The following is a 22,887-nucleotide window of genomic DNA, read 5'->3' as shown; positions in this document are numbered from 1 at the left end:
GGCGGATTTCATTGAAACTTGGTATGAGTATATATCCCGCGCCAGAGGAGGAGGGATATTGTTTGGGCGTTGTCCGGCTGTCCGTCCGTCTGTCACTTTTTTGTCCGGAGCCATATCTTGGAAGTGCTTTGGCGTATTTCATTGAAACTTCGTATGAGTATATATATGGATAAGAGGATAATGCATGCCAAATGGCATTGTACACCATCTGTTAATAACAGAGTTATGGCCCTTTGTATCTTGAAAAAATGCTTGTTTGTGTGTCAAATATAATACTCTTGTGTCCAGAAGCATATAGGCGGGGGATATCAATTCAACGAATTTGCTTGTTTTATTCTTAAAATTGATGGTATGTTATTACTGTGTAAACACATATTTTTGCATGATTAACATACATAACATTGTATGTCTGTTGTCAAAATGTGTGAGATGAAGTGATGGGACAGCATCAATAGTTTGTCACTGCTTTATGGAAGTGTGTGTACCATGGGCTGTATAATAGTGTTTTGTTGTTTGTAACATATTTAGATGTTTTCGCACAGATTTCAACTTGCTTGTTTACATTGGCATGTAGGGTTAATTTGTATCTAGTGAATGTGGACAGTTGTGTACGTGTCATTCTAGAGGTGCCAGACCACTATACTGTGTGTGCACCTTGCATGGTTATACATGTATACTAAAATTTATCTTTTATATATAGTAAGATAGTGCCAATATTTGGAATCATCATATTAATGAAAACCAATTTTTTTTACTTTGAAGTAATAACTTTTTGTATTGAGCAAGTCATTTAAGGCTCTATTTTCCAAAATTCAATATTGAACTAAAAATAAAATAATGTTTATGTTTTACAAATACAGATGTCTGTATCACTGATGTAAAGAGCTGCTCAAATATTCATTAATTTAATAAGAAAAATAAATTGGCAGGAAAGACATTGTAGATTTAAAAGAATGTGACTGCGACAGTGCTGTAATATTTGTTTTACTGTAATCAAGCAGGACTGTTAGAAGTGGCCATGTCAGTGTAATTATGTCATTATGATCTCTTGCAGGTAAATCAGGATTTCTTCAACCAACATAATATATAAGCTTTTAGAGGTTATGTGAATTGTACATACTGTTTTATTGGGCGATAGAAGTAAAAACAGCTGTTACTTTTCACAAATTCTGGGAAAGATAAAAATTCTGTTTGAAAATCAACAACAGAAGCTTTCAATCTGAGGACTTGTTTTCATTTTTACAGACATTCATTGTCCCTGCTTCAGACTGCATTCAAAGACCAACTGCATCGATACAGTGACAACTACGTACACCATACATATTCACAAAATGCAGAACTGATGACTGATGAGCACATGCAATATTTGCTGGCACTTAGACCATCTCTCTTTCCTTTCAGCATATGGTTCAGAACCAATTACAGCCGACGTACCAGTATGCACAGACTCCTGGCCTGGAGGAGTACCAGCCTGTCATGGTGCAGACCTCCGTCGCCTCCCTCCCCGCAGAGTTCAAGACAGACCAGCAGGTCTTCTCCTCCATCACCAACAACAGCACCGTCATGGCCAACGGAAGTGTTGAGCAGCAGACGGTAAGGACCCGGGCAAACTTAAATGTACGTAAGTTTTATAAGTCTCCGCATGGACTGAGGTGAGGGGTTGACCACCTAACACATATCATGTAGGTTATGGCATGCTTTATTTCATATATTTCACCCAACAGCATCAACTTTTGTTTAACATGCCTGGAAACTTAATGAAAAAGTAAAGTTTATCTGGAAAGGTTGTACTAATGGTGATTACAATATTTCTGACTGCCTTGGTTTTGTTGTTGTGGTACTGAAGTATGCAATATTTTAAGAGCTGTTTTGGTAAAACAGATCCAACAAAAATCAGGTGTTTATCAATAGAAAACAAGTCTGAATATTAATTGTCATCCACTTTTTTTCTGTACTATGATACAGGCTTCAACGAGCTGTGGTATTTGGGTGAATATTATTTGTTTATGGAATACAAATTGGGGTACAAGTGTCATGAGTACTGTGTAAAATGGGAATTCCAGAAAATGCTCAATTTATCACGTCTAACACCTGCAATTTTTTTGCTCAAGTGTCAAAGGACCTGTACCAGCCTAATTGTGAAAAATTAGTGCGAAAAACCCATAAATTGGAAAAATTCGCGTGGTGAAATCTCAGGGGTGTCATTTTACCGAGGATCGGGTTGTCCAGTATTCATTTTCGCGATGCACATAAATTTTATATTGAGCTCAAATGAAAGATTGGCGTTATCGTTCACAGGGATCGGAACACACATTGATTTTGATCACAATTAATATTGGTGACTTCCCATAATATGTTAAAATGTGAATTCAAAAAGGTTTTCATACATAAATCTTGCTAATACGTCAGCGCTTCCGTTAGCTTTTAAAAGTTGGAAGTCCTGACTTCCAAGCCTAAAATTTGTGGACGTCCCAGACATACATTTTGAAGTCCCACTTTTATTTCAGAATTTTAATATATGTACATGTTCCAACTCTATCCATTACCTGATAATCCAGTATTATTACGATTGCTATTTTCAAAACCTAAGTACTGCCAATATTAACGTCTGCAAATGTCCGCCCAAGTGCATATACAAATTAAATTGTGGGATGGGGGTACTCCCATTGAACATGCGTTAATCACGTGACGCGATTTGAGAGCATAGAGCACTGGTCATATTTAGTAATAACGACAAATCAACAACTGAATTTAAAATGTTACATGTATCTTCTTTCAGAAAAGTTTGCGTAGGTGAAAGCGAATTTCGGGGTATAAAAACGCGTCTTTCTTAAAATTTTACCGAGTACACTTCATTTCAATATAACTTGTCAGGTCATTCATGCATGTAGACCAATATGTATGCATAGTTTGGCAATCTCAAAACACTTTATTTAACTACTTATTGCATTATCTGTTATGGCCGTTGATACAACAAAATACATTATTCAATTTTAGTATTTTCAAATGCGTATAATTATACCCCCACAAACGAAGTTTAGGGGGGTATATAGGAGTGAACTTGTCTGTCGGTCAGTCGGTCTGTCGGTCTGTCTGTCGGTCTGTATTAAGTGTCCGCTCTCTAATTCAAGTAGTTTTCATCCGATCTTCACCAAACCTGGTCAGAAGTTGTATCTACATGATGTCTAGGCCAAGTTCAAACATGGGCCTTGCCGGGTCAAAAACTAGGTCATGGGGTCACTTAGTGCGTTTTAAACATTCAGCATGTTGTCCGCTCTCTAATTCAAGTAGTTTTCATCAGATCTTCACCAAACTTGTTCAGAAGTTGTATCTCGATAATCTTAAAGCCAAGTTCAAACATGGGCCTTGCCGGGTCAAAAACTAGGTCACAGGGTCACTTTGTGCGTTTTTTTAACATTCAGCATGGTGTCCTCTCTCTTATTCAAGTAGTTTTCATCCGATCTTCATCAAACATGGTCAGATGTTTTATCTAGATGATCTGAAGGCCAAGTTCGAACATGGGTCATGCCAGATCAAAAACTAGGTCACAGGGTCACTTAGTAAGTTTTACACATTGAGTATGGTGTCCGCTCTCTATTTCAAGTAGTTTAAATCCGATCTTCACCACACTTGGTCAGAAGTTGTAACTAGATGATGTGTAGGTCAAGTTCGAACATGGGCCATGCCGGGTCAAACACTAGGTAACGGGGTCACTTAGTGCGTTTTAAAGCTCACCATGTTTTAAGCTCTCTAATTCAAGTAGTTTTTATCCAATCTTCACCAAAATTGGTCAGAAGTTGTATCTTGATAATGTCTAGGGCAAGTTTGAATATGGGTCATGCCAGGTCAAAAACAAGGTCATGGGGTCACTTATACAGTGTGTTTTAAACATCACAATGTTGTCCGCTCTCTAATTCAAGTAGTTTTCATCCAATCTTCACCAAACTTGGTCAGAAGTTGTATCTAGATGATGTCTAGGTAAAGTTTGAATTTGGGTCATGTCGGGTCAAAAACTATGTTAGGGTCACTTAGTGCGTTTTAAACATTCAGCATGTTGTCCGCTCTCTAATTCAAGTAGTTTTCATCAGATCTTCACCAAACTTGGTCAGAAGTTGTATCTAGATAATCTTAAAGCCAAGTTTGAACATGGGCCTTGCCAGGTCAAAAACTAGGTCACGGGGTCACTTTGTGCGTTTTTTAACATTCAGCATGGTGTCCTCTCTCTTATTCAAGTAGTTTTCATCCGATCTTCACCAAACTTGGTCAGAAGTTTTATCTAGATGATCTGAAGGCCAAGTTCGAACATGGGTCATGCCAGATCAAAAACTAGGTTACAGGGTCACTTAGTACGTTTTACACATTGAGCATGGTGTCCGCTCTCTATTTCAAGTAGTTTAAATCCGATCTTCACCACACGTGGTCAGAAGTTGTAACTAGATGATGTGTAGGTCAAGTTCGAACATGGGTCAAAAACTAGGTCACGGGGTCACTTAGTGCGTTTTAAAGCTCACCATGTTGTCCACTCTCTAATTCAAGTAGTTTTTATACAATCTTCACCAAAATTGGTCAGAAGTTGTATCTTGATAATGTCTAGGGCAAGTTTGAATATGGGTCATGCAGGGTCAAAAACAAGGTCACGGGGTCACTTATACAATGTGTTTTAAACATCACAATGTTGTCCGCTCTCTCTTCAATAATTCAAGTAGTTTTCATCCAATCTTCACCAAACTTGGTCAGAAGTTGTATCTAGATGATGTCTAGGTCAAGTTTGAATATGGGTCATGCCGGGTCAAAAACTAGGTCACGGGGTATCTTAGTGCGTTTAAAACCTCACCATGTTGTCCGCTCTCTAATTCACGTAGTTTTCATCCAATCCTCACCAAACTTGGTCACAAGTTTAATCTAAATGATCTCTAGGACAAGTTTGAACATGGGCCATTCTGGGCCTAAAACTAGGTCACGGGGTTACTTAGTGCGTTTTTTAACATTCAGCATGGTGTCCGCTCTCTAATTCAAGTAGATTACATCCGATCTTCACCAAACTTGGTCAGAAGTTTTATGGAGATGATCTTAAGGCCAAGTTAGAACATGGGCCTTTCTGGGTAAAAAACTAGGTCAAGGGGTCACTTAGTGCGTTTTAAAAATTGAGCTTGGTGTCCGCTGTTTTTTGTGAAGACGACATGCAAAATATGTGTCAATGCGGCATGTGGGGTTATTCGTCACGTCTGTGACAAATCTCTAGTTAAACGTTTTATCCAAAATCATTTCCAGATTTTATTAATCACGTAAAGTTAAGAAAATTCTACAAGCAAATAAACATTTCTAGTGTATTGTGTGAACAGATGAAAATTATGCAAAATTTAGACTTCATGTACAACATCATGTCATTCTTCCTTGGGGAAAGCGAAGACTTAAATATTTTATTGCTGAATAAAAACTTTGTAGCACAGAGGTCGCTAATATTATTGTATACAGCTTCACGTGGGGTCGGCGTGTATTCTGCTGCCTGAGCGCTGATTGGCTGATGCGCTTACCAAGAAGAATTTGATTGACAGCTGGAAAAATCAATATTGGCCACTCGCTGAGAAATTGATTGATAACAGTAGCTCTTAGGCGAAGTTAACGGTCTGAATAACCCGATTTACTGTTGACATTGGTTCGTGTTGTGTATTAGAAAATAGCGTACAGGCGGATTATCGGACGTCCAAAGGACTTCCGCCATTTGCATAATGGATGTACGACTACCGCTTTCGGGCATAATTTACGCCCGGACGTAAAGTAACGAAAGCGCTGTAATACGTTAAAGATGGTGTTTAAATGTCTGTATTAAGGTTTGTCATTGCATTATGCATGCATTTTGCATAGTCAAAATCAGTCTACAGAATATTCCTCCCCTCAGACTTCACCTAAATCACACCCTGATATTGGAAAATTGGTGCAATTATATTTTTTGTTAACAAAGACTTTGAAATTGAGAATAGGTGTTGTCAATATAAATATTATAATTATAAATGTTCAACCCATACAGCTGCATAGGGAAATTTACTAAATGTTGCATTTTATTAAAAAAATCAAATAATTTTTGTTTACTAACAAATACTTAAAAATTTAGAATAAGTGTTGTCAATATGTGAATATTGTAATTACCTAGTTCCAGCACATACAGCTGCTTAGGGAAATTTACTAAATGTTGCATTTTATTTTAAAAAAAATCTTTCTTTGTTTTTTGAAACCTTCAAGTGGAATTTTTTCGGGAGACAATGTGGATATTTTTTCCCTGATTGGAAAAGTGCAGTTTTCCTGTACTTTATAAAGAATGAAAACAATTGCAGAATACAATAATTGATAATTAAATTTGTTAAGGTTAGAATGTGAAGGAAGCATAGTGTGATTATTCAGACACTTGTATTTTCCAGCTGTTTTCCTATATAGTTAGTGTGAAACATTCATTATGTGTAAAAGAATGCATATGTCTTTCTTTGTTTATGAACAAAGGAGATCTTTAAAGTGAAGTTGTCTTCTACAATCCTTACCAATTATTTGTACAACACACCCTTTCCACCCTATCCATTAAGTCCTTAATTATACTAATTTATAGAGGAGAAATCAAATGCTGGCTGTATTGACGAAGTGTGCCATTCTTCAAAATAATGTTGTCCATAGCCACTAACTCCCATATAATCCACCTAACAGATACTTTGTTATTGACCCGATGATACAGGATACAGGATGTTTGGTTAGAGGCTATATCTGTGTATTACACATCCTGGCATAGTGATATTACATTAGCATCTGCAGTCCACAGCCATATGTTGACATTGAGCCTGGATCAATACTGACACCTCCCTCCTTGGGGTTGAAGAGGCATTGTTCTGTGTTGGGCACTAACACAAGTACATGCTTTTGTACAAAAGTCCAGGAGGCTTTGTTCCTGGTGGATACATGCTGGATGTGTTGTGGATTACTAATAGCAAGCTGTTTTGTGTAACTAACTGTCTTTAAAATTGCCATGCAACTAACTTCATACAAGTGGCATTGTAACTGACATGCACTTGTTCTATCATCTCACTGAACTTACCAGTTTCTTTGTGTATACTTTTGACTTCATTGTTTCATAAGATGATTTTAATGGTGGTAAGTGTCTTCACTTCTATTATTCCATATAATTATATTCTCTATCAATCAAGTACAACCTATGTAACCCAACACACAATACATGTTATTTAACACTGGTGTGGGAATGTAACCATGAATTGTAGTGAGGTGCAATTCACTTAGTTGCTTAGTGCTTACTCCTTGATAAAATAAATTATATGCTGATACATATTGATATCCAAGTTCTCACTTTGCTTTTGTCTTAAAAATACTGTCACCTCTTGGTTGAATCAATTTTGTTTTTAAAATAGGACTATTTTGAATCTGTCATACAAAAACATTTAAAGTGTTTTACAATAAAAAATTAAAAATAAAACAAATGTTTACTATAGTTTTAAATTTTGTTTATGTTACCTTAATAAATATTAACAAAATTGTATTGAAACAGGATTAGTTGATGTAAGGGAAATGCAAGTAAATTTATGTAAAGATGTTAAATATTTGTATTAATAATCACATATTTTGCCCTGATAACTGCTTATGAATTAGCCATAATTACTAATGCTTCAGTGTGCCACTTAAGTGCTGAAGCTACTGTTAAGGCTACAGTTATAATGAAAGCGTGTGTTGTTTTGCTTGCAACAGCAGACAGATCTAGTCAAGGAGGATGGTCAGCAGAGTCCAGTGGACGTGGGTGGCAAGGGCGACGCTGCCTCCCCGGGCGCAGCACAGGGGCCCAAAAGATTACATGTGTCAAACATACCCTTCCGCTTCAGGGAGGCCGACCTCAGAAATCTCCTTGGGGTGAGTTACACAGATGCTTAATAGCATTTCTCTACCAGTGGTGCGATTTTTAATTCTTTGAACAGATTTTCTTACTTTTAATTTGCTAATTCAACAGTGCAGGTCTACACTGGTTTATTTGATCACTGATTAATAATTGAATATATACTATCCTCAATATTTTGCTATTTGAAAAAAACAAGTTGTGTAACCTAACCTTAAAAAATGTCATTATTATGTTGTTTCATGGAACACTCTTTTGTTCTTAATTTATTATTCACTGGTATGTATCATCAAGTGCAGTACTATTTATAGGATTTGAATGCATGCATTCGGAATGTTGTTCTTTTTAAAGAAATTAATGGGTCTTAGTTATTTCTTGTCCAATTTATATTTTTGTATTGGACCATAAGAAACACTTTATGAAAAATAAAACAAGTGTTAAGTTTTATTTACATATGGCAGCCAAAAAAATATATAAACAGCTGACTAACATACATCTTCAGGGATTTCAATAGACGCAGAATCCTGCTTTTTGACGCGAGCAAATTAAAAATGACTCATTTTTTACCCAACCCTTTTTTCTGCCGTGCTTCATTTTGACGCGTCGAAAATTTGACCCGTGCGTCAGTCAGTTAACATCTTTAGTTCCATGGTAATAAATCCCGCTGTGCTCCTAATTGAAATTAATGTTTCAGTATTTGAAACTTGGTCTATAATCGAGGGAATACCCCGGGCGTTGTTTATCTTATCTCATCTCCTCCCATACACATGTCACCGTCTAAATAGTGCGTGCCTACAAACTGGGTAATTAGCAGCAATGATTACGTGATAATTGATTGGCCATCCAATAATTGCAGGTTTTTTGTGCAGACTAAGCAGACGGCACGGTTAAAGAAAGTCGGCAAAATTAATTAAAGTAAAAACAAAATTGATCAAAGGTCTATTATTAAGTAGATCCACTAGTAAGTCCAGCGAGTTTTGTCAGTTTGTTCACGGAGCGTATATTAATTCTAGAGTCCGTGGTTTGTTAATCCACCGATAATTAACACCCATCTTAATATAAACTGGAATCACAGCTCATTTTTTATACTAACAAGTAATAATACTACACATAAACATTGAAAAAACACATTTTCTCGATTAGATATCAATTATCCGAATAGAATTAAATTGCTGCGTCATGACCTTCGACATTGTAAATGGCGGACATAACATTCAACCCGCGTTCAATTCAAAGCTGGCGATTCAAATTGCAAGTAATGGCGATTAAATAATGGAGAAAGCATTAACTGGATTTAACAAACATTTATTAGGTTTGTTAAACCCGATAACAACAAGAAAAATTTGGATTATTAAAGTAAAACCACTACAGGTAAGGCATTCCTAAGTGTACATATTTCGGGCATGTATAGTATTCAATAAAACAGTAATAGATATACTAGATGTTCCATGCATTTAGATTGTGTTTTGTTAGAAAAGCTATCATAGGGATGATGATAATATAATGACGATAAATATGTGATGAAAAGGTTCTACCGGTACATATCTTAAATTACTTAAATGTGTTAAAAGACTTAAATCTGTTATAAGGAAGTAGATTTAATGTACCAATTCATTAAAATATGTTGTTTAATGTATCATGGTATTGCTATTTAATAAAGCAGTATAACTTTTTAAGATATTGTGTTACTCTTAGAGCATATTTTTATCTAAAAAATTGAATAATACAGACACAAACACAATTAACGCGCTTCAAAATTGACCCCAACATTTTTCAATTTGACTCAAAATTTCAGTCCAGGGGTCATTGACTCCTGGTTTTTAAAATCTATTGAAACCCCTGATCTCAATTAGATAGTGAACCATTTTTACACACCCACAAGTTCTACCTCTAGTGCTCATTGGGAGGTTTTAGGAAACTGTGATGTTTATAGTCTGTTAGTGTGTGCATGAGTTAAAGTACCATTCTACTAAAACTTTTATACATATTTACACAGTTAAAAAATTGCTGACTATATTTGGTGATATTTAACCCCCCCCCCCTCTCCCAACAAAAATATATATATTTTTTAAATAAATTTGATAATTCAAACTGATATTTACCAAAACTAGTATGTTAACCATATGTTTCTATTTGATAATATTAAGCACAGATTTGAATGCCTTACCATGATTCTTCTAACTTGTATATCTATTTACCTGCGCATTAGATGTCTCACTTTTTACTCAGAAGAGTTAAAGGGGCACCAATACAGCGAAAGTAAGAAGAGGAATCTTGCCTATTTTGTTTTTGTGATTTAAGTGACATAATTATGCAAAACACAGTGCAGAAAAAAGCAGTGCAAGTGGCTCAACAGTATGATATTTTGTATCAATATTCAAATTTGATTTAATATTATTGTTTGATGTTATATATTGGGAAGTGTTTAATGAGATTTTTAATTTCCTTCAGCAATATGGCTCAATCTTGGATGTTGAAATCATCTTCAATGAGCGTGGTTCAAAGGTAGGCCCTTGTTTACACTTAAAAAAAGTAATGTGCTTAAAATGAAATAAAAACATAACAAAGAGCGTTATTTTTTGGGTTACATAATGAAATAGTTGAATTCACATCCAAAATGTGTTGTCAATCAAGCTGGTCTAATATTTATCAAAAACTACATGCAGCAAATCCATTGCGCAATAGCAGGGTGTTTCCTGTCTTGACCATTGAAACTTTGGCAAAGAATATGGAAAATAATCTTAATGTGATATAGATTATTGCTGCAAATATTTTAAGAGATATGAAGAGAGTATACATGTATTAACATTGGTATAAGAAATATTTAGATTTTCCCTACACTGCTTTGACTCCCTATGAAGAAGGTGTCATATACCAGGAGCACTGGTAGTGTCTGTAAAAATGTTCCTGACTTGGGCATAATATTGCCATGTATTGACCAAATTTAAAATTGCCTAGCACAAACTAAATCCATCTTATGAAGACATGTTGTGTGTAACACACATCTCCCTACATCAAAGGTTAATGCTTAAGGGTCGCCATATAATATCTTAAACATTCCTGTCTCTGCCATAATTTTGCAATATATTTTTGGATTTTGTAAATAACTTGGCACAAATTAAAAATAATAATTAAATTTGTGTACAACGCGTAACACTTGTCTCCTGCCTTAAAGGTCAAGATAACATTAAGAGGTCAACATTTAGGGGTCAAAGTCTGCTTGGCCATTTAATTGCTTAACAATTCATGTCTTTGCCATAACTGGTCGATATGTTGACAGATTATGAAATAATTTGCTGATGATGTGTCAGGTGTATCTCTCATCTCCCTGCCTTAAATATTAAGATTTTAGGGACATGAGTGTAATATGGCGGCTATGCTCTATGGACACATGTTTTGTCCGTCTCTGTACAATCTTCCAGAGAATCCAGATCAATTATCTTCCAGTTTAATGTCTGATTTTCTTGAATTTCTCTGTATTTGTTATTAATTCCATCTGGCCATGTTAGATTGACAACCTAATAATGTTCCATTTCGCCTAATGACATTGATATGAATTTTGGTAGAATGATTTCTAATTTTAATGGCTCGGTCCTGTTAATATTATGTAATTCCAAGTAATCTTAAGTAATAGTACTTTTTCACTTGAAAATAATGACATATTTTCACTGTATGAGGTTAAATGAAAGCTTTTGGTAATTACCTTTATTTAAAAAATATTTTCATAAGCTTTTAAATTTATGTTTGTTTATTGGTTAAACATGTAACTAATGTTTATAATATGTACTATTGATGGTGTCAGAATTGACAGCTTTTTGAATCACTTGATTCATCTTATGACCATTACTACGCATTTATTTATCTGATCTGCAATTAACAGTAACAATCTAATAAAAAAAGTAAAAACCAAAAAGAGAAAAAAGAGTATGATTAATTGTTATATTTAATGTGGGTATTTATTTGAAGCTTTTATATAATTTAATGTGAAAGTGAAAGAAGCCTAGAATATGTTTTTTGAATGATATTGCAGTAGTCTAGGAGTAGTAAATCACTGTAATAAATATGAATATATAATAAATAATACTAGATGTTTGAGGGAAACATGCCAAAATACAGCAATCACCCTATGTGTCATTTGTTGTGAGCCTGATCTGCCAGTTGTGTATGACATGTACATATATCTCAGGCTGTATTCAGTATTTGTCACTCCCCCTTTGTGTGTGTTGACATTGTGTCTGTCAGAAAGGTGACCTATTGTGAGAGAATGATACAGAGTCATGAACATATTTATGTTCTAATACTGCTGATACTGATATTTATGATGATGCTGATGATGATCGTATGTTTTACAATTATGTTAGGTGCAGTATTTACAATATTTTTATGATGATGCAATGATGATGATTATGATTGATGATGATAATGATGCCTTATTTTTATGCCCTCTTTCAAATAAAAGGGGGTATATAGTTTTCGCACTGTCCGTCAGTCTGTCTGTCAGTCTGTCTGTCAGTCTGTCACACTTTTCGTGTCCGCTCTCTAAATCAAATAGTTTTCATCCGACCTTTACGAAACTTGGTCAGAAGTTGTATCTAGACAATATCTAGGTCAAGTTCGAATATGGGTCATGCCGGGTCAAAAACTAGGTCACAGGGTCAAAAAAACAAATTCAAGGGAAGTAATAAGCTTTAAATGGACATAATTATCTGACCTGCCAAATTATATTTTTTTATGCCCCCCTTCGAAGAAGAGGGGGTATATTGTTTTGCACATGTCGGTCGGTCGGTCCGTCCACCGATGGTTGCCAGATGATAACTCAAGAACGCTTAGGCCTAGGATCATGAAACTTCATAGGTACATTGATCATGACTGGCAGATGACCCCTGTTTATTTTCAGGTCACTAGGTCAAAGGTCAAGGTCACAGTGACTCGAAACAGTAAAACGGTTTCCGGATGAAAACTCAAAAATGCTTAAGCCTAGGTTCATGAAACTTCATAGGTACATTGATCATGACTGGCAGATGATCCCTATTGATTTTCAGGTCACTAGGTCAAAGGTCAAGGTCACAGTGACTCGAAACAGTAAAATGGTTTCCGGATGATAACTCAAGAATGCTTACGCCGAGGATCATGAAACTTCATAGGAACATTGATCATGACTGGCAGATGACCCCTATTGATTTTTAGGTCACTAGGTCAAAGGTCACTGCAACTCGAAACAGTAAAATGGTTTCCGAATGATAACTCAAGATTGCTTACGCCTAGGATCATGAAACTTCATAGGTACATTGATAATGACTGGCAGATGACCCCTATTAATTTTCAAGTCACTAGGTCAAAGGTCAAGGTCACAGTGACTCGAAATAGTTAAATGGATTCCGGATGATAACTCAAGAATGCTTACGCCTAGGATCATGAAACTTCATAGGTACATTGATCATGACTTGCAGATGACCTCTATTAATTTTTAGGTCACTAGGACAAAGGTCAAGTTCACAGTGACTCGAAACAGTAAAATGGTTTCCTGATGATAACTCAAGAATATTTAGGCCTAGGATCATGAAACTTCATAGGTAAATTGATCATGACTGGCAGATGACCCCTATTGATTTTCAGGTGACTAGGTCAAAGGTCAAGGTCACAGTGACAAAAAACATATTCACAAAATGGCTGCCACTACAACTGACAGCCCATATTTCATTTATTGTATGTGTGTCCAAAAACTTTAACCTTGGTTAAAGTTTGATAACTTTTGCAATATTGAAGATAGCAACTTCATATTTGGCATGCATGTGTATCTCACTGAGCTGCACATTTTGAGTGGTGAAAAGTCAAGGTCAATGTCATTTTTCAAGGTCAAAGGTCAAATATCATTGTATTTTTATTTCCTAAAACTTTAACCCATCTATGCCTAGTGGACTCTCCCATCCAGCTAAATTGGATCCATTTATCATGACTGGCAGATGACCCCTATTGATTTTCTGATCACTAGGTCAAAGGTAAAGGTCACAGTGACAACAAACGTATTCACACAATGGCTTCCACTACAACTGACAGCCCATATGGGGGGCATGCATGTTTTACAAACAGCCCTTGTTGTTAAATCAATCAAAGCGGCGCAGTAGGCGGCATTGTGTTCTGACAAACACATCGTGGTAAAAGGTCAAGGTCATCCTTCAAGGTCTAAGATCAAAAATACAAACCCAAGGGAAGTAATAAGCTTTAAAGGGAGATAATTATTCAATATTGAACATAGCAACTTGATATTTGGCATGCATGTGTATCTCATGGAGCTGCACATTTTAAATGGTGAATCTACAGTCACGGTAGTGGCTTTTAATTATTTGCTACTAAAAATTGAGATTTGTTAGAGACAATTATTTTTCAAGGGAAGTAATTTATATAATTATAAATCTCATATATTTCCTTACCAAGAATTTAAGTTTTTTTCACAGCTACTGAACAGATTTTTTATTTTGATTATTTATAACTCAAATGTTTGATTTGTCAAAGTTTTTTTTTAATGATATAATTATCATTTCTTTCCTGTACTAATTTGTGAATGGTAGGGTTCATTACATACCTGTGGACTTATGTTGTCCATAGATACATGATAAACTCTGACTGTCTACAGACCCCCCCCCACGGTTAGATTGGACAAAATCCAAGGGAAGTAATAAGCTTAAGAGGGTATTGTGTTTCTGACGAACACATCTCTTGTTGTTATCTGAAATCATGTTGTGTCTGTTTTGTTGGAGTTCTTCTGATATGAACTACACAACTGTGTGAAAAAATGCGAGTGTGTGTGTATATGTATATGTTGGCTGTCTCAACGCATGTAGATCGTGTCGCTTACCTAGCACTGGCATGACACGTCCGATACCAACCAATAAGTCTCTATCTACTGTTTGGTACGCATAGTCCATATCTGTGACAGCGGATGTGGCTAGAACAATATGTCTTCAATGTATACTGTATTAAATTCAGGCATGTGTTATATGTTTCATTTAAATGATTGAACATTGACTATTATGAAGATATGTGTATTGACATTGATTCGTTTGCACGAATTTTAATGCATGTTCCTTATTTTTTCTTGGTGCATGTAGGGATTTGGTTTCGTAACTTTCCAAAATAGCGCGGAGGCAGACAGAGCTCGCGAAAAACTGAACGGAACAGTGGTAGAGGGACGCAAAGTTGAGGTGCATGTTTATTTCTTATTTTGTCGTAGCACAATACACTTTAAAAGTAAGATCTTCCATACCTCATATCTCCTGTGCAGTTTAAAGAAATGCCTGTCTCATGTTGTAAGTGTCTGTTGTATTGCCTTGTTTTGTATGGAAACTATATGCCGCTCATTGATTTCAAACTATAATGTCAGTGGAATTTTTATACCTTTCTTTTCATTATTATGATCACCTAGGCAACTGTATGGGTGCATTTTGCGTTGTCAAGTCACCACATGATATATATAGATTTTTCTCTTGCCCAAACTGCCTTCATTGTTCCAGTCTGTTTTGTGAACTAGTAATGCTGTATTTTTCTAGTGATGATCCAATTTAAACAGTGTGCATTTTGGTTTTGGAGTAGATGTTTTTGTTTTCTATATCCATGGCTGCTATTTTGGCAAAAGTTTTATCCCATTTGTTCAAAGATTTAAGAATGCGCTGTCAGACTGGAATATGGCATGCAAACAATCACATGATCATCATATGACTTTTATTTTACATGTTCATGTGACTTTATGATATGTATTTGGAAGTGACAGGATGATCATGTGGCAAAACCATTGAACCTCTTTGTGGCATTTCTTCATTCTGTGCTTTGATAGCTGATTGTTAACTGCTCAATAAGGTACAATACCAACAACACTTACAATTGGTTTTATTTGTAAGGCAATACACTCACACCCTAAGTACTCTGGTACAATCTTCTAGATCAACCACTAGGTAGGTGGACATGTGATTTGCAACATTCAAGATTTTATTAATGAATGTCTCTGCTGGGTACTTCAAACAGTATTGCACACGCAAAATGAAAAAAAAACATATGTAAAGGAAAACTGTTTATGAGAACAGAACTATACTCCTGTTGAATTTGTCATAGTTTCATTGTAAAAGGTTATTTATTCCTACTGATGCTCATTTTCTTGTTAAATTTGCTTAGAAAGTAAGCCAACAAATCATAATCGGATCAAAATTATTCAACATGCTTTATGCCAATGACTGTGGAATAAAAAATAATAATTGTATTTCTCTCATTACATGCACAATAAGCAAAATCGATTTGGACAGAATTATTGAGTCATTTCCACCAAGCCAAAATGCTTGTAGATCATTTAATCAACCCATGATACTGATGGGAGTCTCTGTGTAATAAACTTGCATTGCTGGCCTCCCATGGGTCACCATATTTCATGAGTATAATATAGTCTGGCATGCTGCTGGAGCCAACATAGTCTGCGTGACATGATTACTCACTGTCCAAATATATTTCAAAAGAATAATTTTTTGCTGTTTAGAGATGCTTGGTAATAGCTTAAAAAACAAACAGAATAGTATTAAAATGTTGTATTTACTAAATACTGGCTTTGTCTTTGAAAAGTCAGCATTGTATATACATCTGCAATTCTTGTACTTGCCTGAGGGAGTTGTGTTCTGTGGTCCACCATTCCTTAGTATTAGCATTCTACCAAACCTCATACTGCACATGCTTAGTCTCATTCCTTATGTGTACTTGTTAAAATGCGTGTGATGTATTAATGGTTGGAAGTACCCAGGCAGAGTATCCTATTAGATTATTTTTTTATCTGTGATAATAATTCATAACTGGACAACCAGTTTGTTTCTGAATGGCAACATAATAGTAAGTGAAAATTATAAAAGGTTGCAGTAAGAAGTACAGAAGAATGAGTTGTTAAAAATCAATATGGTTTCAACTCAATTATTGAGACCAGCTGTTGCTGGTCCTATAGGTAGTAGAAACAATGTTGATTTTAACAACTCAGATCCAACATTATTGGGTATTATTGTGGATAAATGCTTGCCCACTGTCTGACATTTTGGTAATTTACATTGTGGAAAGATGTCATAATATAACATATAATTAAAAAACAGTTTGTGTCTAAATTCTTTATTTTAATTTGTCTGTTGGATTACATTTGGCTACCCAATTACTTCTGGTAGAAAATTCTGACACAAGGCACATTTTGTAAAAAAATTATAACTGTGAAGATCCTAAAGTAAAATCAATACACAGGCTGTAAGTCTACTGGAAGAATGTAATCTTTCAAGCAAATCTCATTTTGAGAGAAAAGCATGATGTTGATGGAGGAAGACTAGAGAGATTTATATCTTGTGTGTTAGAGTTGGCAAGCATTTAACAGCTGCTGTGAACTGGGAACATGTACACAATCAAACCCATTGGTATTTCTAGGGAATGAACACATAGCTAAAAATAAAATATTGTTTTATTTTGTCTTAAAGTTTGCTTTAACTATGTCTGTTTTGATGTTTATGCTTATTTAAGTTACACATATTTGAAAAAGGCCTCAAATGTTAAGTTGTCTATTTAGACAGCATGTTGTAAATGGATTCCTTGTTCACACCAGCTCCACTGTATTAAAACAAGAAATCACTTACCAGCAAGATTTGCATTTAAATTATTGTTAAGAAACTTGTAAAAAGCAAATTTAGCAATGTTCTTGATCTGTTGCTTATTCAATCAGAGCATATGTCAAGTGCAGGAAGCAGAGTTGTAGGAGACACATCTGCCCATGTTGTAACCTTTCTGAAGTGTTATCACTTTCAACAAATTATAAAGTTATCCTTGCAAAACATTGAAATATAAAAAAAAAGAAACAATGTCAACATTTACTGAACAGTCTCTATAATTCTGTAGACTGTTGCTTGGTTGGATTCTCCAAAACAAATTTACCAGATTTGTAAATTTTATATAAAAGTAATTTTTATGTCCCCCACTATAGAAGTGGGGGACATATTGTTTTTGCCCTGTCTGTTGGTTGGTCTGTTGGTTGGTTGGTTTGTGCCAACTTTAACATTTGCAATAACTTTTGCAATATTGAAGATAGCAACTTGATATTTGGCATGCATATGTATCTCATGGAGCTGCACATTTTGAGTGGTGAAACGTCAAGGTCAAGGTCATCCTTCAAGGTCAAAGGTCAAATATATGGGTCAAAATCGCTCATTTAATGTACACTTTTGCAGTTTTTCAATATTCAAGATAGCAACTTGATATTTGGCATGCATGTGTATCTCATGGAGCTGCACATTTTGAGTGGTGAAAGGTCAAGGTCAAGATCATCCTTCAAGGTCAGATGTCAAATATATGTGGCCAAAATCGCTCATTTTATGAGTACTTTTGCAATATTGAAGATAGCAACTTGATATTTAACATGCATGTGTATCTCATGGAGCTGCACATTTTGAGTGGTGAAAGGTCAAGGTCATCCTTCAAGGTCAGAGGTCAAATATATGTGGCCCAAATCGCTAATTTTATGAATACTTTTGCAATATTGAAGAAAGCAACTTGATATTTGGCATGCATGCGTATCTCATGGAGCTGCACATTTTGAGTGGTGAAAGGTCAAGGTCAAGGTCATCCTTCAAGGTCAAATATATGGGTCAAAATTGCTCATGTAATGTCACTTCTGCAATATTGAAGCTAGCAATTTTATATTTGAAATGCATGTGTATCTCATGGAGCTGCACATTTTGAGTGGTGAAGGGTCAAGGTCAAGGTCATCCTACAAGGTCAAACGTCATATAGGGGGACATTGTGTTTCACAAACGCATCTTGTTGTCATTGCTTAAACTTTTTGTTAATCTGCCTTTGAGACCAAATTTAAACAGAGAGAATAGGTCAATTAGAATTATTTAAGTGTTATTTATATACATTTTCAATTAGTAATAATATTTGGTTTCAAGATAACCCATTCTGTAAATACAAATGCAGTGAATCCATCACATCTTAGTGTTTTGGAGAGTTGAACATGCTATTGGGATGGAATCCAAGAGTTATGTTTCTGTGTTGCTGACAACAGACCTGGCTGTACATTGTTTATGATAAAATTCATATGACCCATGGGCATTATCTGGTCCCACCTTTTATTTAACGTGTCTGTATAATGCAGACAATTATTTCAAAAACTGAAATACAAACAAGAAGAATATCTTCATATTGGGTGTTCTGAAAATGCAGTACAAATATAGGAAATTTTACATTTCCTGAAAATAGATGTTGTAAGACATAACACTGGATTCTGGTCCCTGGCTATGCCAATGTTGCACATGTGTGTATGTCATGTTTGTATACTCATAGTATGATTTGTATGACCTATTTTGCTAATTTTGTCTTGCCCTCCTTCGTTCAGGTGAACAATGCTACCGCACGTGTTATGACCAAAAAAACTGCTGTCGCCCCCACTATACAAAATGGTAAGATCTCGGCATTAAAGCATTTAATCATACTTCTTGTTTCGTAACCTTATTTGAATAAGTTTCTTTTGTTTTGACCAAGTCTGAAATTACTTCTGAGTCACCCTAGACTGGTGAAATGAGTTTCAATTTAAACCGATAAATGTAACAAAATGCAATTTATTGTTGTGTAAGGGTAGCTGTTATTAAAGATGGGTCAAAATCTGCCCAGCTAATTACATCCCTGAGATGTTCTTCATGTACAGTTTGGACAAATGAAAGATTACCTCTGGGAATCAGACAGACTTAGCCTTCCAGATAAATTTGAAAAACATTAAATATTTTGTAAGCTTTGTTAGGTATGGAATGTTTGGTTTATGGTGAATTTATAGAATGCTCAGTTAAGAAATGTTCTGGCAGTAAATACAAGTGAAGGTACTACCCTAGGATGTAAGGGGTATTCTAGTTTTGGAAGGAACAAACAAGTAGCTGGGCAGGTTCATGTAGGCATGCAAGGCATGCTTGTTGGAAGTGAGGAAGCAAGAATGTCTGGCACTTTTGTAAATTGGGAAGGCCATAAATCTTGATTACACCTGAATATTTTTGTTCTCTGAGATTTGTTTATTGGAAGTAAGCCAGAACCCATATGATTGCACCAGAACCATCTAGCTTGGGGGGGGGGGCATTTATGTAAGCAGATAAGTTTTAATAATATAAACTTATCAGTATTTGGCTGATGGGGCTTATCACCTGGAATCAAAGCCTACCAGTAGCCCCCTATCTTCTCATTTTAGCTTGGCTATCAAGCACAAGACCATCTGATAAGGAACACATTTCTGCCATCATTTGCTTGATGTTGTAGTTTGCTTTCTTAGGATATTGAAACTTGCTCAATTTTAGTTATATTTTTAAGAACTTTTTTTACCTGTGCAAATAAGTACAATTCTTAGGGGTTTCCTCGCACAACTATTTTCTAAGCAACCTTTAAACCATTTGTCTGACAGCTTAACTGGCTTAAGATATATGGTAGAGTTTTAGATTGTTTGTGTTTGTGAGGCTACTTATTGGTTTTGTAACTCAAATATTAAAGAATAGATCAACAACTAGAGGTTTTATTATCTATAAACAAAGACTATTGCTTTAACAATTAACTCTAATTTTGTCTTCATTTATTTCTGTTTTGTTTAGAAACCGGATACTGTAAGAAGTTTACTTTCTTCTACTATAACGCTTGGTATCCTTTATCTGCCATTTCTTTCACATATCAGCATCCAATGTTGACTGCTTTGTTCCTACAATCAATCTGTCAAATACTCAGTGAACATAAAACACCAGATATCAGATTTGCTTGATTCTATATGTTGATGCTGTGCTAAACTAGCAGACATCTTAGGCCTATCATCTGATCAGTATTCTGTCTACAGTCATAGCCATAATTGCCTAATATTCTGAAACGTTTGTGGCTGCCCATGGGAGCTAGACACATTGATTTTTGACTGCCGTCTTCAACCATTCGCATGGGAATGTTCCTTAATAAACAGACAAGCCATCTTAAAATGACCAGCCATGTAACCAAGAATCTTGTGCATGTATTATGGAGTTGGAAAGTTACTTAAACTTTTGCATATGTAGACAGAACCTTGAGTCATTGTTTGGGAGAAGGGTGGACTGTGCATAACCAGTGAAACTTGGTGCCTGAAGCTTTTAACCAGTATTGTCTCCGGTCTAGGCACTTTGTTGTCAACTTGCTTGATTCTCCCATCAGCAAGCTGAATTATGACCGAACAAGCATTTACTCTGTGTGCGTAGACACCATAATGACTTTAGATTTCTAATTTTCCTCCCTATTTAATACTGTGTTCTAAAGGCAAAACTGGGAATGTACCGAATGGTTTAAATGTTGCATTCAAATGGTCATGCATTGCATCAATGTGCAAAATATGTTATGCCCTATTTCAATAATAACTTGCCTGAGTCTTAAAGTTTATTTATATTCCAGTAATTTATTGTATGCATTTAAACTACCATGACTGTTTATGATGTTTGCTGCAATTTTGATATATTTATATACATATATATTTACCCCTTCCTGTTGGCTCTGTGGGCCATTGAGAATGTGTTGGTGGTTTTGCTTGTAGTCATATCCCCAGTGTCGGCGGCTGCATTACGAGGCATGGCCCTTACCCGGGGTCGCCCGACCGCCCTGACCGCCCGGGGTGTGAGCATGTACAACCCAGCGGCCGCCGCCCAGCTGCAGGCTGCAGCCCTCAGACAGGCCACCCCCCTCCAGGCTGCCACTGCCTTGCCCTATGCCACGTAAGTACCAGCAGACCACATGCACTGTGCTGCACAAGAGGACTCACACAACTGTGGTTTTGAAATCATGGTATGACAGTTCTTGTAACCAAGCATTAAATACTTTATATTTGGCATGAAAAGAAAGGGGCACAAGAATAAGCATTATTGAGTTCATGATTATATCCATCTAAGAGTCAGTATCAATATGTAAAGTTCTGAAAAGGATTTTTACCTACAAATTGGCTATTTGTAAGGATAAGTTTTCGTATACCACTAATTGATATTGAAAGTACTCAGTGTAGCTGTTTGTCTGCACCTAGTGTTCTGTCAAGTACTGTTAAACAGGGCAGGCTGATCGGAGATCAATATCGCTTCATCCCCTACAACATTCCATGGGAAACTGCCAAATTTATTGATTTGTGTGTATTGTATAAATATTTGTATCAGTCAGTTGTTCAAACCTTCTTGATGTGCATATCATTCAAAATTATTTCATTATGTACTTATTGTTAGCACAGAGTGCTGATTGCGATCTATTCCTGTGATCTGCATTGTGTTTTGTAAATTTTTAGATTGTTATTGCACTAGAGACCATATTTTGTATTCAATGTTGATGAAACTTGCTAAGAATGTTCATTTTGAAAATATCTTGACCGAGCTTGAATATGAGTAACACGTGTCCAAAAACTAGGTCACAAGCACATTTTTGAAAAATATAAAACTCTGGAGGCCAAATCTATGTCAACTTTAATGAAACTTGATTCAAATGTTTATCTTATCAATATATAGACAGTGTTTGAATCTGGGTAAAATCTAAGAAATTCCTTATTATCCTATAGAGGACATATTTATGACTCAATCTTGATGAAACTTTACAATATCTGGGCTAAATTTGAATCTTTTTCAGGTGTGTCGGAAAACTAGATCATTATGTCAGATCTTTAAAATATAACTATAGAGGCAACATTTATGACAAAACTTGGTGAAAATGTTTCTCTGGGCAATATCTAGACTGAGTTTGAAACAGGGTCATTTCATCTAAAGACTTGGTCAAAAGGTCAACTCTTAGAAAAAACCTTGTTATCACTGTACAGTCCACATTTATGACTCGCTCTTGATCAAATTTGGTCAGATCGTTTAGATCATGAAGTCGATTTTGAATCTTATGCACTTGCTTCCAAAAACTTAATCACCAGTTTAAAATCTTGTACTTGACCTTGTTAACACTCTTGAGGCCATGCTTATGATCTTTAATATGGATGAAAATTA

At 35.6% G+C, this 22,887-nt stretch overlaps 1 protein-coding gene across 14 annotated transcripts in view; it reads left to right on the top strand.

The window, feature by feature from the left end:
* The window catches only part of LOC127847496 (RNA binding protein fox-1 homolog 2-like), a 124,530-nt gene that overhangs the window by 89,074 nt on the left and 12,569 nt on the right, over positions 1-22,887 (top strand). For 9 of the 14 annotated variants that reach the window (XM_052379484.1, XM_052379498.1, XM_052379491.1 and 6 more), the window contains 7 exons: positions 1,402-1,617; positions 7,741-7,899; positions 10,334-10,387; positions 14,992-15,084; positions 19,278-19,341; positions 20,509-20,520; positions 21,459-21,636. In XM_052379484.1, the coding sequence (XP_052235444.1) occupies positions 1,402-1,617; positions 7,741-7,899; positions 10,334-10,387; positions 14,992-15,084; positions 19,278-19,341; positions 20,509-20,520; positions 21,459-21,636 (776 nt within the window). The remainder of the gene's footprint in view (positions 1-1,401; positions 1,618-7,740; positions 7,900-10,333; positions 10,388-14,991; positions 15,085-19,277; positions 19,342-20,508; positions 20,521-21,458; positions 21,637-22,887) is intronic. The other 5 variants (XM_052379489.1, XM_052379488.1, XM_052379485.1 and 2 more) reach the window with 5 other exon arrangements.

Source organism: Dreissena polymorpha, chromosome 10 (assembly GCF_020536995.1).
Source record: "Dreissena polymorpha isolate Duluth1 chromosome 10, UMN_Dpol_1.0, whole genome shotgun sequence".
NCBI lineage: Eukaryota > Metazoa > Mollusca > Bivalvia > Myida > Dreissenidae > Dreissena > Dreissena polymorpha.
The sequence above is the reverse complement of the archived record's forward strand: the minus strand, read 5'-3'. Positions and strand labels throughout refer to the sequence as shown.